The 21450-nt window shown below is 46.1% G+C and overlaps 1 protein-coding gene across 3 annotated transcripts in view; it reads right to left on the bottom strand.

The window, feature by feature from the left end:
• Positions 1 to 5383: 5383 nt before the first annotated feature.
• Positions 5384 to 21450, bottom strand: part of SLC6A14 (solute carrier family 6 member 14) — a 53226-nt gene continuing 37159 nt past the window's right edge. For all 3 annotated transcript variants that reach the window (XM_063346583.1, XM_063346581.1, XM_063346582.1), the window contains 13 exons: positions 20489 to 20657; positions 18592 to 18723; positions 16872 to 17033; positions 15374 to 15509; positions 14528 to 14660; positions 12551 to 12691; positions 11241 to 11469; positions 11031 to 11156; positions 10815 to 10933; positions 9437 to 9536; positions 9087 to 9196; positions 7539 to 7706; positions 5384 to 6910 (listed from right to left, as the gene is read on the bottom strand). In XM_063346583.1, the coding sequence (XP_063202653.1) occupies positions 6761 to 6910; positions 7539 to 7706; positions 9087 to 9196; positions 9437 to 9536; positions 10815 to 10933; positions 11031 to 11156; positions 11241 to 11469; positions 12551 to 12691; positions 14528 to 14660; positions 15374 to 15509; positions 16872 to 17033; positions 18592 to 18723; positions 20489 to 20657 (1875 nt within the window). In that variant the 3' untranslated portion in view covers positions 5384 to 6760. The remainder of the gene's footprint in view (positions 6911 to 7538; positions 7707 to 9086; positions 9197 to 9436; positions 9537 to 10814; positions 10934 to 11030; positions 11157 to 11240; positions 11470 to 12550; positions 12692 to 14527; positions 14661 to 15373; positions 15510 to 16871; positions 17034 to 18591; positions 18724 to 20488; positions 20658 to 21450) is intronic.

Here is a 21450-nt window from a genome sequence, read left to right as displayed (position 1 = left end):
CGGTAAGAAAGTCTGCACCAGAAGAAGTTCTGCTTTCCTGATTGCTTGAAGAGAAATAATGGAAGTCTGGAACTCAGGAGACTGTGCTCGACAGGGAGACGTCCAGACCAAACTGTGTTCAGGCTCTGTTGAACGTGAATCTGTTTGCGTCGGGCAGAGCACGCATGAGAGAGAAGAGTCAATAGGTTTCTCCTGACAACCAGCTGCACTTTCTTGTAAATGAGTTAAAGTTTGCAAATGTGAATCACATAGTTCAAGATTTACTTTCTCTGTATGAGATCAAAGCAAAAGTCTGGTCCAGGCCAGCATCTTGTCTCGGACACCAGCCTGGCACAGACAGCCAGGGAAGAGCATAAGAGCAGTAGAAGCATTACAGACCTGCTTTCCTAGTATTCTCAAAAATTTCTGAACCAGCAGTACTATCTCATTGAGGGGTTTTTGTGCGTTTGTTTTCTTTTTTCCATTAGTTTTTCTGACTGATGTTGAAGGCACGCAGCCATTTAGTACCAACACCTTTTGGCAAGGAGCTCCACAGCTGGACTGAGCACTGGACAAAACATTCCTCCTCTCACTTTAAAGCTGCCACCTGGTAAGTTCCAGCCTTTTCTCTGGTTCTAAAATTATTAGAAATAGCGAATAGCCATTCCTTAGTCCCCTTCATCACTCCTCTCACAGTTTCCATTGGTGGCTGTTGGCTCTGCTCTCCAGCCCTGATCTTTTGCAAAGCAAAATCCTTGTTCCTTTCGCTTGCTTGCTGAGCAGAGCCTATTCCAGCACGCGGGCTGTCTTTTGGCCCGTTCTCTGTACCCTTTCAATTCTGCTCTGCCCTTTGGGCTGAGGGAGCTGCACACCTCATTCAAGATGCGCACATACACTTCAGCTCCACTGCCCCCGTGCTTCAGCGAGGTGCAGTTCTACTCTTTCACAATAGCCTGAGTTATCACGCACTGATAAGTCAGTTCAAGAAAGTTATCTCAAGCCTTCTTGAGATGGTTTTATTGAGGAAGAAAACCTCCTTTTAGTAGTTGCGATGGTGCTATCAGTCAGCCTGACTTTGATCGAGCAGAGTCAGCCCAGGTAAGGCTGCCATTTCCCACTGCATTTCCTTGAGCAGAAGATCCAGTTTAACCTGCTGCTCCATCTTTCCTTTCACCACAGCTGCTCAGTCCCACGTCACCTCCTCCCCTGCTTGGTCAAAGGTTGCTGTCTCTGAGTCATCCCATTTCTAGACTTCAGGGGATATACTAAATGATCCCGTGACAAAAAAATACCAGCACTAGTTGTTTTTTGGTTTGTATTTTAAACAAATTGTTACACCAAACTAGTTTAGACTGAGGTCATTACTTCTTGCATAGCCATAAGCTCAACAGTTTTGCTAACCAGGCACCAGGACAAGAGCCAGGGGGAGTGTGTGAGAACACGGACCTCAAAGTGGATCTGGCCAAAAGACTGAACACAAAACCGCAGCTGCAATCAGCATGAGCTGATGAACCAGGTCCAGCTCACAGCAGAGGAAAGTCTCTCCCCACGTGCAGTTCAGATCGAGCATATTTCATTTCCCTCTGCGTCACCAAGTAGGGTGAAAGAACCCCCCACTGGGGCAAGCGAGAGGGCAAGGACAGCTAGAGCCAGGAGCTGGCCTTCTGCCCTCTACGTGCTCATATACCCAGCTACGCCATATTTTTAGACAAATAGTCTACAAAAAAAACAATGAAAAATACTTACATGGGAACAATCAGTTCTGTATATCCTCTTCATTCCTCATTCCCTTCATCAAGTGCTATTTACCTACAGCCCATAGATTTCAGCTCGTTTTTCCCCCCTCCCCTATATTGCCTACCCAGAAGGCTAATCTACACAAAGGATCTGGAGCTTCCCTGGGATTCACAGGAACCTGAGATTAGATATTGACTCCCAGAATCCCCTTAAGGGATGGCCAAACATTAACTTTCAAAAAAAAGTCTTTTCTCTTTGAAGGGTTCTGTCAGCATTTGCCCTATTTGCATTACAGAGCTAAACTGGAAAAGATTTTTCTCATCATTCAGACAGTTGTAACAACAACTTCCTCATTCCAAATCAAGAAGTCAAAATGTCAACTTTGTCCTCACCTCCCTTCCAAAGGAGATAAGATTAAAAAATACCTCTTGAAATTTAAAAAATTATTTGCTCAGACTTCAGTATTTTCCTTCTTTGGTACTTTGTATTTACTAAGCTTCCAAAACAAACACCATTTGGACTAAAAAGCAAATGTCATCAAAATCACGGAAACCAGGTTCTTCCAACAATGTGAAATCTTTTGCCCCGGTAATTTCTTTGGGGCCAGCAGACATTAATTTGTTTCACAACCAATTTCAATTTGAACATTTGGGGATTTTTCTAATGGATCAGACTTTGTGGAGTATTCCCAATCCGTTCAAGAGGTGACTCATGGGAAATACACAATTTTGCCCTCAACAGATGGGCTGTGCAGTCACCTCCCCACTCCTGTGCAGCTCCCCAGCACGCCAGCTCTGCTCACACATGGGTGCCTCTCCCTTCTCAGTCATCCCTCTCCAAACAGCCGTGCTACAACTGCATGGCACAACTGCGCCCATCCCTCGGAGCCTGACGTCGGTGCCACAGTGCCGACATCAAACACAGCCATGGCCATGGATCTGAAGCCAAACAACAACAAAAAGCCCCACTATAGACCCACAGAAAAATTCAAAAATTAGATTTAAAGCTGAAAGAAGAAAATGAAGCCTTCATTTGAAACCATGCATGTTGCTTCTGGGTCTATGCTGATGCTTCTTATAAAAAAAAATTAAAAAAAAAAAAAGGCCAGAAAGGGAACATCTCAGTAAGGCCACCTTATCCACAGAGAGGTTGCCCAGAGAGGTGGTGGGTGACCCATCCCTAGAAACATTCCAGGCCAGGTTGGACGGGGCCCTGAGCAACCTGATCAGGTGGAAGATGTCTCTGCTCTCTGCAGGAGGGTTGGATTAGATGTCCTTTAAAAGGTCCCTTCCAGCCCAAACCATTCTGTGATCCACGGGCATGGAGAACGAGAACAGGTTGAGGCCTAGCTGAACTCTGGGGACATGAAGTGGAGCGGGCACAAAGTGCCACAATATTGCGATTGGAAGGGTCCACTCAGTGGGACAGCCAGTCTGCCGAGATAACCCGTGTCTGCAGAGGCCGGAGTGGTGTTAACAGGGCAGCTGTACTGGTACCGTAACGCTTGGCTGGACAACACGCAGGACATCAATGGGAGCACCACATATCTTTTTCACACGTCTGGAACTGGATAAAACAAACACCTTTGGGTACAGCCGGTCCGATTGAAAGCTCAGATGCTGTTCAACAGCTGCCAGCCAGGCAGGACCGAGTGCCAACTGACCCAGCTTTCTGGCTGAGTCTCCAGAGGCAGGGATGGGCATCCTGGGCTAGGTGAGGGTCACACCAGCCCCTCGCAGCCCCCCCTGCTCCCTGGCACCGGGAGTGGGGCAGCAGACACGAGCACATGCTGCTCTCTGTCAGTTACGCACCGCCGTGCAGCCCAGCTGGAAAACCCTTAGGTGATGGGGTAGAAACGAAATTAAATACTTTTTTTTTTTCCCCCCTTTTAAATTTGACTTCATGCTTATGAACAGTCTCTGCAATAGAAATAACTTCAGGAGTTTAAAATTGCTTTCATAAGCTTGGCCCCTAACTAATTGCTTTACATGCATACACAAAGGCCAGTTGACATGCCCCTTTTTAAATATTTCCATGTTATAGATGTGGCCTTTTGGAACCACACACAGCTGTGTTCCCTTTCCTGACTGAAATCATACTTGAGTCTTGAGCCAATCCGAAGTGAATGTACTCTTTTTCCAGCTCTCCTCTTCTCTTTCCAAGAGTTTTCTTTTTGCTCCTGTTTAGCTTGATCCAAAGCAGAACCATTTTCTTTTTTTTCCTCAATGTAAAAAACCCAAACCCCAGGCATTTCAACCACCAGCTCAGCACAGAGCATCCTCCCTTGCCAGCAACGCTACACTGGTTGGCACTGCTGATCGTCCAGCCCAACACACACCAGGATGGTGGGCACCAGCCCGCGTGGGTGAGGAATGCTCCCAGGTCTGCTGGGTCCAGCCTGCCTCCAGAGCTGCACTGAGGGACACCACTTCTTCATGTAACCTTCAGGGGCTGTTGAACAACCTGAGCTGCTGGGCCAGAGCTGTGGCGGGTGAGGAACATGAATGCCAACTCCTAAATACTCTTTAGGACTCATCAGAAGCCAGCAGTCAGCAACATAAGGAGTAAATCAGCTCATCCAAAGAGAGCAACAGAGATGGGATGTACCGGGAAGATGTCAGACATGCACACACAGAGGGGTCCCAGCTCTGCCAGGGGCCACAAGGGCAAACCTTGCCTTCAGAACTCAGGGCTTTTCTTATCTTGGAGAAAGGAGAAAGCACCAAAACTGGATCCCCAGCCCTTTATAAATTGTCTTCTGTCACCCTTCAGGGAGACTTTGATAGTGCAACATCATGAAAACACCTCCTGGAAGCCCCTACGATAGGTCCAGAGCAGAAGAATCATAGAATTGTCAGAGTTGGAAGGGACCTTAAAGATCATCTAGTTCCAGCCCCCCTGCCATGGGCAGGGACACCTCCCACTAGATCAGGTTGCTCAGAGCCCCATCCAGCCTGGCCTTAAAAACTTCCAGGGATGGGGCTTCCACCAAGAACCCTCAAAGGAGCCCTGTGTGCAGCAGCAGGGGCTTCCCACAGGGCAGTGGATGGGCAGCTGGTATTAGCTTCAGCATGTTTTGACAAAAACTTTCCTGGATTCTTTCTGGAGTCGGTTTGGCCAGCCTGCTTCCCCACCACCTCTCGGCGTGCTCCCACTCGTTACTTCTCTCTGCTTCCCAGAGCCTGTCCCTGCCCAGGTATGAACCGCTGCCCACTGGCATCTCCAACGGGTGGTGCGCTGGGGGATGACCACCACAGCTTTACAGCTCAGCCTCTCTCCCTCTCCCAGCCTGTCCGCACTTCAGGGCCAGCGACAGCACTGTTTTCTGCTGGTTCTTGGCTAGACCATGACCTTCAAGCAGCTGGAAAGGGTCCTCTTCACCAGCTTCTGTTACAGGGTCTAATCCCACAGTCCTTTTTATAAATTACCACTCAGTTACTTTCTGTATTTTCTGAGCCCGCTCCAAAACCAGGTCCTAACTTCTATAAGAAAAGGCTGCCTGCAGGTTGAATCTTTCCAGTTCAATCTCCCAAAGGCTTAGGGTCGTAGAAGAGTGGGTGGTACTTCCCACCAGCTGCCTCCCCCCAACTCCACAGAAAAGGCTCAAATCTCATTTTCCAGCTTAGAAATTATTAAAAACAGAAAATCATGTTTTATTTGCCATAAAGTCTTAATTTGTCACAAAAACGCCAGTATAAAACATACACCAAGGCATGCAGCTTGGGCAACAAGCCACTATCCACACTCCTTCATGTCCAGAAACAGTAACAAAGCCCTGAGAGGAAGTGACAACCCGAAACCCTGCTGCATTGTTCCCAAGGAACCATAATCACAGTAAGAGAGGCATTCCTCAGCACACAAAATGCATTCATTCAATCCATAGGTCTTTTTTCCTTGATCAGGAATTCACTTACGCTACAAGTGAAGTCAGGTTCTCTTAACCTAAGCCCCTCCAGCACATAAGGCAGAAGCAGCAGTCTGTGTTCCCGAATGCATTACAAACTTCCTAACTTTTCAATTATCTCATGATTTCAGCAAATTTTGGGGTAACAGCATTACAAGGCAGTTGTAACCTTCACTTGGGGTAAAGGTCTGCTTCTTTTGTCTCTGCCGCAACACCGATAACACTGTTTGTATCTTTAAAAAGCGCTCGGGGTCTCCTTGGGAAGGGAAGACCCAAGGCTGAGTGAAAGATGCAGAGAACAAACAGACAGGTGAAGCCTTGGTGAGAGCAGGAGAGCAGATGCACCAGAAATCAATGGTTGCTCTTTCATTCTACAGTGGTAGAATATGGAAACAGGGGATTTTTGGAGCTATAGCAGATGAATGCTGAGCATGGGGCACGACACAAAAGATGGCTCTTTGGGGATCCCAAGGGGAATAATGAGAAATAGAAAGCAGCCTGCTTTTCACCATGTTAAGGCCTTATTTCCTGCGATGGCAATTTTTTGCCACTCAATATTTAGATGCACAGACAACACACACACACACACACACACACACACACACACACACACACTGTAGTCAACATCAACTCCTGAGCAGCCTCACAGCGCTGAGCGAGGCTTAGACAGAGCAAAATGATTCCTGTTCCCTGAGCTACAGCGCCCACCCGCTCATCTCCACGGGCAGCACCGGGGCACGCCAGCACAGCACCTTGGCCTCAAATTCCCTGCAGGTGGGGAGCACCAGAACGTGTCTTTATTCTCTTCCATGCCTGTACCTGCAGTCCAGCTGGACAGGGGTTGGATGAGGTATCTCCAGCACGCCCCGTCCCTCAGGCTGGGGAGCTGCAATGCATTTTCCTGCCCTCTCAACCTAAGTCTCCGGGGAGATCTCAGTGTCTAATTCACCCGCTCCTCCCCAAACATACAGCACTAAAAAGAAAAAAAAAAACAGGGCTCACTTTCATTTGGGGGCTGGATTTTGAAGGGCAGATGATTGATTTGCTTTTTCTTGTTCTTTTGCATTGTCACTTTCTAATAGTTAAAGAAAAAAAAAAAAACACCCCACACGTTAAAAATTTGTCATCCAAACAGCCAGCTCATTGTTGAGTGTAGACGAAGCCGGACACAGTAGGAATCTCATGTTCCTTTTCCTTTTTGGGATCTACAACATGGCTGTATCTTTCTCCTCGGTGACATTCCAGGTAGGGACCCCAGTTTGCAGCCGGCCTGCAGCAGCTTACAATGCGCTGGAAAGCAAAAAAACAAGAGGCATGTGATGTTTTACCTTAGTCTGGGCTGTTTTTAAAGGTCAGTAAAGCTATAACTCTAGATATGCCCCACAACTCCACAAATGGCAAACAAAGCACCAAAGTTTTTTTTAAAAAAAAAAAAAAAATAAAAATCACTCCAAACGTCTTTGGGTTCAGTGGATTCTGGACACTGAAGTCAAACAAGCAGACAAAGCTCTGACCAACAGGACTCTGGCAAAGCCTGGCAAGAAGTCCATACCTCAGATCTCGCACTTGCTTGTTCCTGTGAGGAATGGGAGGCAAGACTCCAGAAAATGATACGGGGATAGAAAGTGATAGAAACTCTTCAGAGAATTTAAAGCAGCTGGAATAACAACAGAAGCCATGCAAATCACTGTTGAATGTGTGGGTGCACTTCCAGAGAATCAGACTTTATCTCCTTATCAGAACACAGTAGGGTAAATTTGCCTCTGATGCAACTACCACAGGTGTGGTTTTGGTCTAAAAATCCAATTAACACACACCTCAAAATACTGAGCACGTATTGGAGAAGAAAGCACAGGCATTCCTGGTAATGCCAAAGAAAGTGAGGTCTGAGGCTCTAACAGCCTTTTTGTGCCCTTACCTGACAAAGGTTTCCTTCAGCTTTAGCTATTTTTACAATAGCGATGACAGGGATCCAGATGACACAGAAGATAATCATGCACCAGCCAACAACGGTTCCCCAGGTTGGATATAACACTGAGCCATAAGTAGGAGTTGAAAACGTGACCAAAGACCAGACCAAAATTGCCTATAAAAAATGGCAAAAAAAAAAAAAAAAAAAAAGAGAGAAAACAGATTTCCAGCTAACTTGAACTTGCGCCATGTTTCTAGGTTGGTTTGAAAAAAAAAAAAAAAAAAAAAAAAAAAAAGCCTATCTACAAATTCTGCGGTTTCCTCTTGCTTTTTGAGTGTGAGAACGGTTGTGCAGGATTTGGTGTTCAGTCATGGCCACGCAGAAAGACCGAAAGATGACACTGTTATGTACCCTAACACCTTAAGTACATCTATGTTCCAACAGACCTTGATCTCTTCTGAAAGGGTGGGTGTCAGGGGGATGGGGCCAGGCTCTTTTCAGTGGTGCCCAGCAACAGGACAAGAGGTAATGGGCACAAACTTGATCATGGGAAGTTCCACCTTAACATGAGGAGGAACTTCTTTCCTGTGAGGGTGGCAGAGCCCTGGCACAGGCTGCCCAGGGAGGTGGTGGAGTCTCCGTCTCTGGAGACATTCCAAACCCGCCTGGAGGCGTTCCTGTGCCACCTGCTGTGGGTGACCCTGCTCTGGCAGGGGGTTGGACCAGATGGTCTCCAGAGGTCCCTGCCAACCTCTACCATTCTGTGATTCTGTGACTCTTGGTTCTGTTGAAATCTTATGTTGGAGAATATATATATGTCGCTAGATGAGCCCAGTACCTTTCTCTTTATGTTTTATATGTTCCCACGTTCTGTTATTTACAGGAATATGGGAAAGAATTTAAGATTAACTGATGGGAAATATTGCCGCAGACATGAGATATTTTAGGAGCAGCATTTTCTAATCTGTAGTCCAGTCAGATTAAAGGTACTGTGCTGTACCAGAGTGACTTGCCACTGTTCCTGGATTTGGGATCTTAATGAATGCTCTCATAGAAACATAATCTGTCCATCTACTCTCACAAGTAGAAGTACGTCAGTAATGAAAAACTGAGACACACATAGCAAGACATAAAAAAAAAAATCTCAGACAAGGGAACAGCTGGACATCCAAAGAGCAAACACAAGGCAGGGATCCATCCCAAAATGAGATTTCACTCAAAGGGGAAAAATCTAGGTTTTCAAAACATTTTCTAAAGTCTGAAATGAAAATAATCCAGCTGCTAAAAGATGGACAATCTGGTTGCTCTGTGTTACTCCTAAGAGTATAGACCCAACTCACCAGCAACTGATGTGATGGTCCAGCCTCTCCTGGAGAGGACTCAAGGAGGAGCAGTATGTATCCGAAAGCACAGAGTTTGCGTCACTGGCAGAGCCATACCCTGTCTTTACACATAGGGCCTGGACATTCAGCACCGAATGTTCACGTGGAAACTTCTTCAATATCCAGTTGCTAAGTTCTGTCCCACTAACACAATTCAATCATCTACACTCACCATTAACAGCACAGGAGTAATGAAAAACCAGCACGCTCTCCACCACAGCCAGAACAAACGGCTCTTCTTTCCAATCATCATTTCGATGTCTTCAATGAACCTGTTTCCTCCTGTTGAAAGACAATCATAGGGTGCACTGTAAAGCAGGTGCCTCCCTTGACGGTGGGGTTATCCAAAAGGGATAGAAGAAAGGCAATGGTCAAGGTCAGTTTCTCCACTTTTGGGGTAACCATTAAAGCTTTTCAGCCAGTTAAGTTATAAATGCTTTATTGCAGTAATTAATTTTTAATATACACTGTGCCTCAGATTGCACAGTCAATTCATAGATTTTTTCAATGCAAGCAATTTACCGTAAATGTAGACGATGCCTATTATCTCCAGGACAGCTGCAATAAGGATTCCCCATCCAGCACAAAAGTGGTCTATTAGGTTAACCCAGTAAATTCCTGCCTGTAGAACAAACAATAAAGAGGTAAAAATGTACCCAGCCCCAGTAACCTCTTTATGCAAATAAAATAAGTTGCATTGTTCAAGCCAGTTTAACTAATCACCACTCTGAGTTTTTTGAAATTTCCATTTCTCTAGGCTAAATACGCATTTGTGAACAGTATTTTGTGTAAATAGCTCTACATCAGGTTGACAAAATACTGTAGAATCTGATAAAATACTGTAGATTAATAACAAGAGATACGTATATGCTAAGCAAATATAGACAGCTGAGAGCAAAATGTAAGTTTGGAACTTACTGTATTAAAGCCGGTGCTGAAGCTTTAATGCTGAGCTACAGCAACAGCTATACCAGTTATCTGTTGTGGTAGGCTCGGGTGCTCCTACACGCACAAGTTTTCCACGTGGGTTAAACACAGCTTTAAACACCAGCGTGCAATAGCGGGATCAGAGAGCAGGAAACAAGCTTTAAGCCACTTCACGCTCTTGCGTATGAAGTCCTTTGCAAGCTTCCCTGCCGTCCCTGTTTCATAACTTATTGGCTTTGCTTGACTATACAACCGTGTTCACCACAATTATCTTATTCACATTATCAGTCTAATTGCATATATAAATCTGCATTTCTAGATGGAGTCATTGCAATGAACCTTTATATCCTTAAAAGCAATTGCCTCAAGAAATTTTACACAGTATACTTAAAGTTCCTTTTATGTATGTATACGTATGCATATATATTTATACACACACACACATTCACCCCTATCTATCTATCTATCTATCTATCTATACACACGCAGGAGAAGTAACCACACAATCTACAGATGCTCGTGAGGTTTTTATGACTCGAATGGGCCATTTCTCAGACCCTGACCTGTTTGGTAGTTGGTTCTGAACAAAAAGATCCCATTGGCATCTATTAGTGGTACGCTCAGTGCTGCACACGCACTGTGTGCCTGTGCCTGAGATTACACAAGTAACGTCCTGAACTGAGGAGCAATAAATCAGGCTGACGGTTCACTGGCTGTATGCGGGCCTTCTATTTAAAAGCACATCTCAGTTCAATAATCACAGAAAACCTCAGGTTCCTCAAAGCTTGCCTCTGGGAATTTCTTATTTGCATGCAGCAAATTGCGCCATGCTCCATTGCATTACACACTGACAGAATCTGACTCTCTCAGATCGATCCATGCAAACAGGAACAGTTGGAAAGGGTATTTTGACTTGAGTTCATCACTTGCAGCATCGCTAAACCCTCAGCCAAAGAAGAATTTAATGTCTTACCTGAGTAACACAGATAAGACCGAGAAAGAAGAGCAATATGCACACCCCCAGGGTTATAGGGACTCTTAACTTTTTCATCGCTTCGGGGTATATATCATGTATGGTGGTTGTAAGTGTTTCTGCAAAGGAAGAAGAGCGGGGTTTGAGCAGAGGTAGTGCAATTAAGAAAGGTAATGGTCATTTGCAAAGCCACGGGTTACGTAAAACCGCACTCACCTATGGAGGCAAACTGAGAGTCAAGGCCCAAGAGCACGAGCATGAAGAAAAACAAGAAGGACCACAGAGGAGAAACTGGTAACTTGGAGAGAGCCTCTGGGTAGGCTACAAATGCCAGATCAAATCCTGGAAGAGAGTGGAAGGAAGGAGGTTATTGTCAGGCCTTGGTCAAGGCAAGTCCCAGCACCGACAGCGCGACAGGCGGCCTACCTGAGTCCACCACCTCCGAGACGGGTCTCTTGGACACGAATGCCATGTGTCCCAAGATGGAGAATATTGCAAACCCAGCAAATATGCTGGTGAGGCAGTTGGTTACACAAACCATAATAGCATCTGAGTAGCAGTTGTTGTGGAACTTATTGTAGGAAGACAAAGCAACGAGCCCGCCCCATGCCACAGACAGGGAGTAGAATATCTGGGTGGCTGCATCTTTCCAAACCTACCAGAAATAAGAACATGGAATTACTGTATCGCTCGCAGTATGTATCATAAACATTTAAGTCTGCCCCCTGTGGAAGCTCCAAGGACTTTTCTGCATTTAGCCTGAATATCTAATGCTATTTCATACGAATTTTAGAGTAGGTGGGATATAAGCATGCTGGTGGCCTTGTGGCTGCAAGCATAAACAATATCTTGTGATTTCCAAAGGTCACATCCTGAGTACGTTGCCAAATACTTAATCTTATTGGGTTAACCCTGAAGAAAAGATTCAGCTCATTCACTTATGTGGGTTATCAAGATACGAATCTTGTCACAGTGCCAATGAATAAGGAAAACCAGGACAGGGTTGCAGGAGTGAGAACTTACATGTGCTCTCCCACTTGTGCTCCTCACACCATGACCCAGACAAACCACTTCTGCCTCTGGCTGCAGGCCCAGTTAGCACCAAGTGCTCACATAAAATACCACAAATAAACATCGTGCTTGATGTTTGCTTTTGGTAAAACTGAACTAATGTTAGCATAAGCCAGAACAAAAAAAATACAAGCTGCCTTTGCACAAAGTGCCCTTCCTGGTCCACCTAGTTTCCTAAGCTAATTTCTGGGCAAGGCACAGCCTGAATTTCAAACTCAGGCATCCCTTCAACCTTCTGATAAAGTCCCTTGAAAGCAGCCAAAGCAAGTGGGACACGTCTAAGAGCAACGCTTGATCCCACAGCAAGAACTTTCTCAGTAAGCCTTGCTGGGATGAAACTCCAGCATGGTCCCCGAGCGCTGCTGAGCAGCAGTGCCACGGTTGTCACCACTGCCTGGTGTGGCAGGGAGGGGGCAGAGGGTGGCTATTTTTCAGATTGAGAGCAGCTAGAATAGGGGCTTGGATTTCTGATAGAGCTGGGGGGTGCTGAAAAAGACAGAACCCAGCTGCAGAGACAAGAAACAGGGCAGGACATGAAGCACCACCTGACTGGAGAGAAAAAAAAAAAAAAGAAAAAAGAAAAAAAGAAGGAGTTGCTCTGTAAGTGACAAGCCCATCAAATCATGGAAGTGTGTCATGATTCCAGGGCTGACACTGCCTCTCACCTCTGCCTCCATCAGCTTGGTGATGTTGGACTGTGTCCCAATGTAGTATTCGATGCCGTCCCGAGCACCTTCCAGGGTGGCACCTCGCACCAGCAAGATGAGCAGGATGACGTATGGGAAGAGTGCGGTAAAGTAGACGACCTGCAGCAAGAAGGGCAGGGACACACATCAGAAGCGAGGGGACCCACAGACCCCCGTGCAGGAGGAATGGCCAGGTTTTAGGCCAAGGTCTGCTGGTACAAAATGAAAAACAGGAGACCAGTGAAGTGAACGCACACCAAGCAGTAAACCATCTGGCTTAGCCGGTTCTGGAGCTGCATTCCAGCAGAAGCAGAAGGCCCAAGCCACATATCCACTTTTCAGATAGCACTTGACCAGTTTCAGAAATGTGTTTTCTGACATGATTTACTGCTGTAGCAAGGTTGGACTCAACCAACCCACAGATCTCTTGCTAGGCAATGCTTCTAGCAAACGCGAACTGAAAGCCAGTCAAAATTAGGTGACTAGGATGGAATTATCTCCTGATGAGACTGGGAAGAAAAAAAAAACTAAAAAAGAAAAAAAAGCCATGCTGAAAGCTTGATTTACTGGGAACAAGGACTTTTAGGTTCTGTCAGACACAGATCTTTTTTGTTGTTTGCCTACACAATTTCTAGCGCGATGGGATCCAGGCCAGAAGCAGGGCTAAGCAGTGCTGTTATCATGCAGGCTACGTTCAACAATACTCTTGTTTCTTGAGTCTTAGTTTCAGTGTTACGCAGACAGATAATTGACCTGGTACTGCTGGTTACACCAAGCCATAGCATTGCGCCATCATACAGTGAGCCTGACATTTCTGAAGACTTCCCTCATATTTGCCCAGAACAGTCAATTCTCTCCGCTCTTCATCTTTGCTTTGTTCCTGCCCCACTAGATCCTTCTGAGCCTTACCTTACACCCCAGAGAGGCTTACCTTTGTGCCAGAAGAGAAGTGACAACAGGAGGAGCCAATTGCCAGGAACCCAAAGAATGCGAGTTTAAGAGGAGCCACGCGGCAGAACAACCATGGCTGGGAAAGCGGAGATACTGCACCCTGAAGTGCTGACATGGAGGGCCAAAAGCTCCAAATTAGAAAGCAGAATAGGAAGAGACATCAGACTGAGGAGATGAAGACAGGCCGCCAGGAACCATGGAAAGGCACCATGACAGAAGGAATCGAAAGGGGAAAAAAAAAAAAAGAGAAAAAAAAATCGGCGCAGAAAGGGTGAGAGAAAGAATGAAGGCAACAGAGACTGAAGAAGTAAGTGACAGAGCTACAACATGGAGGCAAGAAAGGAGTACGGAGAGGAAGGAACTAAACCAGGAAAAGGCCTTAAGGCAGGAGAGAACGAAATTCGGCCTGCCTGAAGTCTGGAGAGGAGCCGGCCTAGCTCAAGGAAAACTCCAGGCAGCCGTGCTCCAGCATGTGGAAATGGGAGCTCAACAGAGACAGAGTCTGAAAACAAGCACTTATGGACCTGGTCCCTAAAAGCAGCATGAAGCCTTGGGTAAAAACAACGTTTCATAATCTGGCTGGAACCCGCACACACACATCTGTTTGCAGGACTTGACCTGTATTGTCCAAACATCTCAGCTCGTCTGGAGGTACGAATAATTACCGGGTGTTCCCAGGGTGTGCGTGTGCGGTCACAGGCACATGGCCATCATAACAGGCCGGGTGACTCCCAAAACTCAGCTGTGATCACCTGTGTGACGGCAAGATCCCCAAATACTTGGCAGCCCTGGTTGCGCTGAGACCCACGTGTTAATTAATTGCTGTGTAATCAGCACCTTACTCCTATTTTATATAACAGTTATGAAGCCAAGGAGCAGAAAGAAAGCCTAACGCCACGTCCAGCAGAGGGTGGTGGGCTGGGACTGCATCCTGCCTTGTGCTAACCTTGGCGTTGGAAGGGCAGGATCAGGCCAAAAGTCTGCTACTTGCTCTTCTTAACTTACCTTTCCAGAAGATTTTATTCCTTTAAACAAGGCAGCTCCAACTATCATCCAGGAAAGAAGGAGGCAGAGCGCCAGGTACCACACGATGTTCCCGGTCTCATCCAACCCACTGGAGCGCTGGAGAGTCACTTTACTGAAAGCACAAAATGCTGCGATGAGAAGAGGGCGGCAGCAGCACACACTCCTCTCCGTCACTGCTTGAAGGAAAGGGAGCTGGTTTCTGTAGGTACGACAAGACCCTGCAGCCATTTCCACAAGTGCGCAGTGAGAACGGCGCGACTGGCATTGAAAATCGGAATACATAACTGCATTTTAAAGGTCTACCAGCCCTCAGCTCTCCCTCCATACATCTCCCATCAGGCCTACCTCAGCTCCTCTGTGTTAACCATGAAATTCTGATGGCAAGAGAAGAGCCTAGAAGATGAACCAGTTCCCAGGAACCCAAAGAACACAAAGCAAATTGAAACCGTGTGGCTAAAGAAATGGCAATTCCGCAACAGGTCCAGATTCAGAATAAGGTGAATATATTTTGCACAGTAACTCCTGAAAAAAACCTATATGCTTTACATGAAGCTAAGTAGTCCCTACCAGGACTCCAGAGAAGAGGACTTATTTAAGATGGATTATTTTTCAGTATGCTACAGGTTGACTCCTTTACTTCTCTATTATTTCTTTGAAAGGGCCCAGACTCATCAATAAAATTTTAAGTCCTCTCTGCACAGATTTGGATGCCCACCCCCCTTGCTAGGTTGTTTCTGGGCAGCAAGACAAAAAGAAAAGGCACATTCAAAACAACAATGCATAATAAATGCAATTTTCGCAATTCCTTTAAAATTTTTTGCTTACTTCCAGTACTGCTCACTGGGAAACTGCACTGGCTTGTAGTTTATGGTGCCGTTCATACACGTGAGGTTGTTGTTTGTGATGAACGAGTAGTTTGCGTGAATGATTTCTCCATCTAAGGTTGCGTTGCAGTTGCTTACTAAAAGCAAGAAAAAAGGCATTGTTAACACGGTGATGACTATTGCAGGAAATGTTTTCTAAACAGTTACAGCATCAGCTTGCCTACTAACAGCGTTTGGAAACAAACCTGAACTATCACTTGCATCTGTGACTTTGTTACTTTGACTGCAAAGCAAAACACCAAGAATCCGGTGTGCTCAGCTCCACCGTTCGTTTGCTGTCATGAACACTTGCAAAATCCAGCACTGAGGGTAGTGCAGGCTGCAGCCTTGGTTACTCTACAAAAACCTTTGTCCCAGCCAAGGTCACACACATCCTCTGGCAGCTTCATCTCACCGTGGCAGAGGGCTTACTAGAGCCCTTTAAACATTTTCCTCAGGGAAGGGGAGGTGCTGTTTGTTTTGGGGTTTTTTTTGGGGGGTGGGGTGGGATTTTATTTTTTTGCCAGAACATACAGTAATGAACACTATATACTGGAAAAGTCTTGTCGAAGCCCATTTTGGGACAGCTTCTTCAGCCCAGTTTTGTATTCCTCAGCACTTTGAAACTTTGAGCTAAAATATTTTTTAGTCCACAAGCAGGCATCAACTTTTTGTTAAATAAAGCATCTCAACTTCATTTTATGAAACCTATGAACCTTAGAAGAGATTTTCAGATATATGGTTAAAAGAGTTACAATTACATTACCACTTGAAGTAATGTAACCCATCGTGGTCCTGGTCCCTGTTATTTTAATACTCTCAGAGGTTACACGGCAACACATTTCCAGCTACTAACTTCTAATTATCTCACCAACTTCACCTTTGCCTTAAACTGGTCTGATATGGAAACTGCTGAGATAACAAGTGTTTGGCGGTACATGTGCTGCCAAACATCAAGAACAATAGCGTGGAGATATGTTCTGAAGAGTTAATGAAGTGCGACACCGGTGCTGTGCTCAGGATTACCATACCCACAGGGGAGGCAAGGAGCAATGGGAGAACCCCCAGAAAAGCTACAGCAATACTCTTGCTTCAGGTGAGAACGTGTTTTGCCATGAAGCCTGATGAAATGGGAATACAGCATTTCCAGGGACTGTACGTACCAGGAGAAACCATATATTTTAAAGGAGAATGAAAGAGAAACCTTATATTTTAAAGGAGAATGAAAAGGATTCCAACAAGGAGGTTTCGGCCCAGCTCCCTCTAGATTTCCCCAAGCACCCAGAAATGGTGGCAGGGAAGCAGACAACCATCACTCCCCAGTGTTCAGAGACAAAACCCCAGGAAGGACTCTTCAAGCCACGGGTAGCTGTCTCACTCCTCTCATTTCTCCCAGAAAACAGTAAAGAGTACAGGTATCCCAACCAGTAATACTAAGGCCTGTCTGTTAAGTACGGTACCTAATCGTGTTTTGCTGCAGAACTCGTCTGCCCAGGAAAAGCAGTCTGACCACGGCAGCACTTTTTGAAACGAGGCAAATAAGTAATAGAGCGCGTAAGCAATGATCACGTTGTAGTAGATCGTCACAAATGTTGAGATGATGACCATCGTGATGCCCACTCCTAGGAAAGAGAAAGACACAATGTCTTAACTACCCCAGACTTGGGCTGAAAAAAAAAATATTAATGGCCTTTCAAAAACTTTAAAAGTTAACTTTTAAAAGGGCTACTTGGGAAGCAGTTGCGGGGTTTTTTTTTTTCTTTGTTTGTTTTTAAAATAATTTTTAATGACAATCAAACAGGGAAAGGATTAAGCCAAGAAATGAGGGTTGTGATCCAAACTGACCACCTCAAATGTGGTTTGGACACGGAATGTGAACCAGGCCCACAGAAAAATTGGAGTAGTCGCTAAGTCCAAGTCTAAAGGAGAAATTCAATATTTCTTTTCTCTCCCAGTCCAGTGGGAAGCTTTGATTGCTTAGTAAAATAAAAGAAACTATACTAGGACTGACCAAGCCATTTTGAAGATCCCACTGTAACAAATGGTTTTGCAATAAATGAGAAGCAACACAGAACAGTAAATCTGTGCCGATAATACTGTTCTCCTTTGTTAAAACGAACTTTGTGCTGTGAGTTTGGGAAAGTCTGCCAAACAGTCCCAATCATCTTAGAGACTATATTTAAGTTTATATCTTCACGGACACATAAAAGATTTGCTGCGTCTATAGACTTTTGCTTTAAAGTTAAATGCACTGCTCCCGTGAAAGGTTGCTTGTGCTGCAGTACGGAGTCTGGCAAAAAAAGCTCAGGCAACCAGCCAGACTGTAATCCCTTTTGTTTCTGTAGAAGGTGGCAAGTGATATTCTTATTGCATCAGAAAAACTTTGTTGTTCCTACATTAATTCCTCCGATAGGTAAAGAGGACAAACAAGACCAATTGCATAGTCCTTTACAGCCAGGGGTACAGGGCTTGGATGGATGGGAGAGCGAGCAGAGCACGTGTTTAGTGGTTTCCAAGCACGTAAATCTCCCTATGAAATTCAAACCCTCCCAGGGACAGGTAAACTACAGCTACAGAGCGCAACTATCTCTCTTTTCACAAGGGGCGCCTCACCTTACGCAGCCGGAGTCCAGCCTGTTTTATCACCCCAGCCGATGACTCCCCCGGCAGCGAGTTGGACGGGTGCATGCACAGCATGGCACACGGCCATTAGACCCACGCGCCTGTGGGCTAATACAGAATTAGCCCCTCCAACATGGAACTGCCTTGCAAACTGCCCAGGATGTAAAGTGTAAAGAAACAGCGATAAAGTTCACTTCTCTAAATGATTTTTGATTTCTTGCAGACAGTGCCAGGCGTTTAACTGAGGGGGGTGATTTCCTTCTGCCTGGACACCCGCGGTTCGGTGGCGTGCTGCAGAACACCAGGAGGATCACCAATAAAGCCTCCTAATCGCCAGCCTTTTAGGGCGAATCTCCAACACACATCTGTTTAATAATTGAATAATAAGGAAGAGCTACCGGGGAACATAATCCTGACCTTGTAACCTTGGGAATATTCTCTAAATGGAAAGCGGCTTCTCAGAATTAGAAACTTCGTGAAGAAATCATTAATTCACATCTTTTTATTACTAGAATAATAATAATAAAAAAAGATCTAAGGAAACTTAACGATACTAACCTTGAAACAATGGTAATATTCTCCAGACGGAAACTGGCCCGAGACTGGCAAACTGCCCAAGGGAACATTCCATGAAAAATAAGGGCAAGCCAGCTAAGGCCAACATCAGGGTGTACGGGATTAGAAAAGCACCTGAGAGGAGAGAGGGGGAAAAAAAGCCAACACAAACACACACAGAGAAAACAATGAATCTTTCAGTGTTCGCCACAGTTCTATCACATTTTATACTTCCCCCTTTTTCCCCTGCCTGAAATATCCCACTGTGGGGTTTTTTTGCTTTTTGCAGAATGTAGAGATTTGTTTCTAAATCCTGTTTTCTGTAAGACTAAAGAGCACCTCCAATGAAGGGACACCGGTTACCAGGAGAACCAGTGATTTACATGAGGTGGCTTCTCTTAACAAATTAAAGGGATTTTACAAAAACTATCAAACTGCTCTCATACAAGCAGGAACGCTGCTCAGCCGTTGACACCATTGGCTTTTGTCTGCTTTCTAGTTTATCTTCCAGCTTTTAACTTAGAAAGGAACACAACCATTCCTTCACATCACTTAGCTGTGATTTGTGACTGCCCTGTTCGAGTAGCTACCGGTCATCAAAGCGTGACAATTATTGCCTATGGCTGGCTGACTCCTGTGCCCAACAGCATCTCAGCCTGGCTCTTGTTCAGGGCCGTTTTAAAGTGCACATTAACCTGATACCAATGACAGTCCTGTTCTGGGGAAGGGACTGGCACTTCTTTGCATGTGCGCAGAAGACAGGGCAAGTGAGAGCACAGGTTTTCTAAACATGACCCGACATCCCCGCAGAAATCTGTCCTCTTCACTCGCAGTGAACTTAACACAATCGAGGACCCAGTTCTATAAGGAACTGCAAATACCTGCTGTAATTTAAGGAAGTAGAGAGTCCCACAGAATTAACTAGATTACGCCTGTGTTTCAAAACACGGATGTAACAGTTGCCTTCATCTATCGTAAGCAAGGAGCACAGAGCAGGGTAGACGCAGCAGCACAAATATGCTTTCTGCTGCAGCAGATAAGAAAAAAAAAACCCACCTAGTAGAAGGACTGATGTCCCAACTTATTTTGTTTTCAGTTTTGTTGAAGAAAATTGTAAGTAACATGGCCCTGCCAAGCTCACTTCAAAAGTCATCTGTACCGAGAATGCCACCTTGTGTTCCACGCACAGCTGTAAGGGCTGTGCTGCTTTTACAGTCCAGAATTTGACTCCCAAGGACTGTCAGGCAGAGCAAATGAGTACATACAAGTCAGTCTTCTGCAGTTACTTGGCGTCCACGCTCTCTTTAATTACCACTGGTTGCCTGGCAAATAGACAAAGCTCTGGAATAGCAGCCGGGGAAGCCACTGCCTCCGCTTGGCTTTGCCACTAGTCCATTGTGCAAGCAGGTAGAGGCTCTCTCTGCCTCGCGCTCCCCAAGTATCTGATGGGGATAATTATTGAGCTTGGATAATTATTCCAGCTTAGCTTGTTTGCCTGGCAAAACAAAGGTGCAGAGGGGGTTCAATTGCTCTCTATAAACATATCAGGGAGGTAAGCACCGGGGAGGGAGAACAGCTATTTGGGTAAGTAGAGGATATTGGCACATGGACAAAGAGATGCAATGGTGGTCATGAGTAAATCAAAACAGTTCTGGAATTCTCAGGTGGAAGTTTGCAATTAAAACTAAATACTATTTCCCTCCTCAGCTGGTACCCAAAAAGCACAGAGATGCTTCCTACTCCTCTTCCCATTCCCCTCAGCATGCGTTATCCCACTTCCCAAGGTGATGCTCACATCCAGCTTTGACAAAACATGCCCGACCTCAGGGCTGTCCCCCCCACCCCCCCATCCCGGGGATAGCAAGGTGTGCTGCCCGACGCTGCCATGCAATACAGGTACCTCCGCCATTCTGGTAGGTGAGGTAGGGGAACCGCCAGACGTTGCCCAGGCCCACAGCATAGCCCACCATGGAGAGCAGGTAGTCGGCTTTGTTTGACCAGTTGCCACGCTCCAAGTTCTCATCGCTGCCACTGGCTTGGGCATCCTTTTCATTTGACAAATTGAAGTCCTTAGAAAAGAAGAAGAGGGAAGGCTCAGGACTGCCCCATAGGCAAGCAGGACAGTCATATCGTCATTTCTCCTGGGCATCGTGGGGCAGGGCAGCGAGGCAGAGCCAGGTGGGCTGCCAGTCCAGCTGGTCCCTGGCAGGACAGCAGGGACCCGTGAGAGAGGCTCCCACCAGACAGCCCAAGCAATGTTCATGGCCAGTTTTGCCCTGCTCCTACCTTAGTCCCTGGTGCTGCCAGCTCCGGGGGGCAGCACCTCCAGGGGACTCCCCTACTCTGCCCCTGCATGTGCCTGGATGCCCCCACGCCGGTTCAGATGTTCACACCAGCACATACCTGTATGCTCACTTTCAAAAACACCTGCCCAGGTGCCTTCCAAAACTGCCCAGGTGCTCATCCCTCTTTACCTGCCCCAGTGCCCCCATATTCCCATCCCTGTGTGGATCTCACCTACCCAGATAATGTCATACCTGCCCAGGTACACTATACCTCACCTGCCCAGTGCTCCCACAGCTGCCTGGGTACCTGCACCCTACTTACGTGAGTGTCCCTCTGCCTACCTGGGTACCTAAGTACCCTACCTGCTCAGATGCACCCAGACCTGCCTGTGTCCTCCTACACCTGTCTGGGTGTCCCCTTACTTGCCCAGGTGTGCAAGTAACCCCAATATCCCACCTGCCCTGGTGTCCCCAGCAGCCCACCTGCCCAGGCGTCCCCACACCTGCCCAGGTGCACAAGTATCCCCACTATCCCACCTGCCCAGGTGCTTTCATACCTGCCCAGTGTCCCTATACC

This window comes from Chroicocephalus ridibundus, chromosome 9 (genome assembly GCF_963924245.1).
Source record: "Chroicocephalus ridibundus chromosome 9, bChrRid1.1, whole genome shotgun sequence".
In the NCBI taxonomy this organism is placed as follows: Eukaryota; Metazoa; Chordata; class Aves; order Charadriiformes; family Laridae; genus Chroicocephalus; species Chroicocephalus ridibundus.
This window is presented reverse-complemented; position numbering and strand designations above follow the sequence as displayed.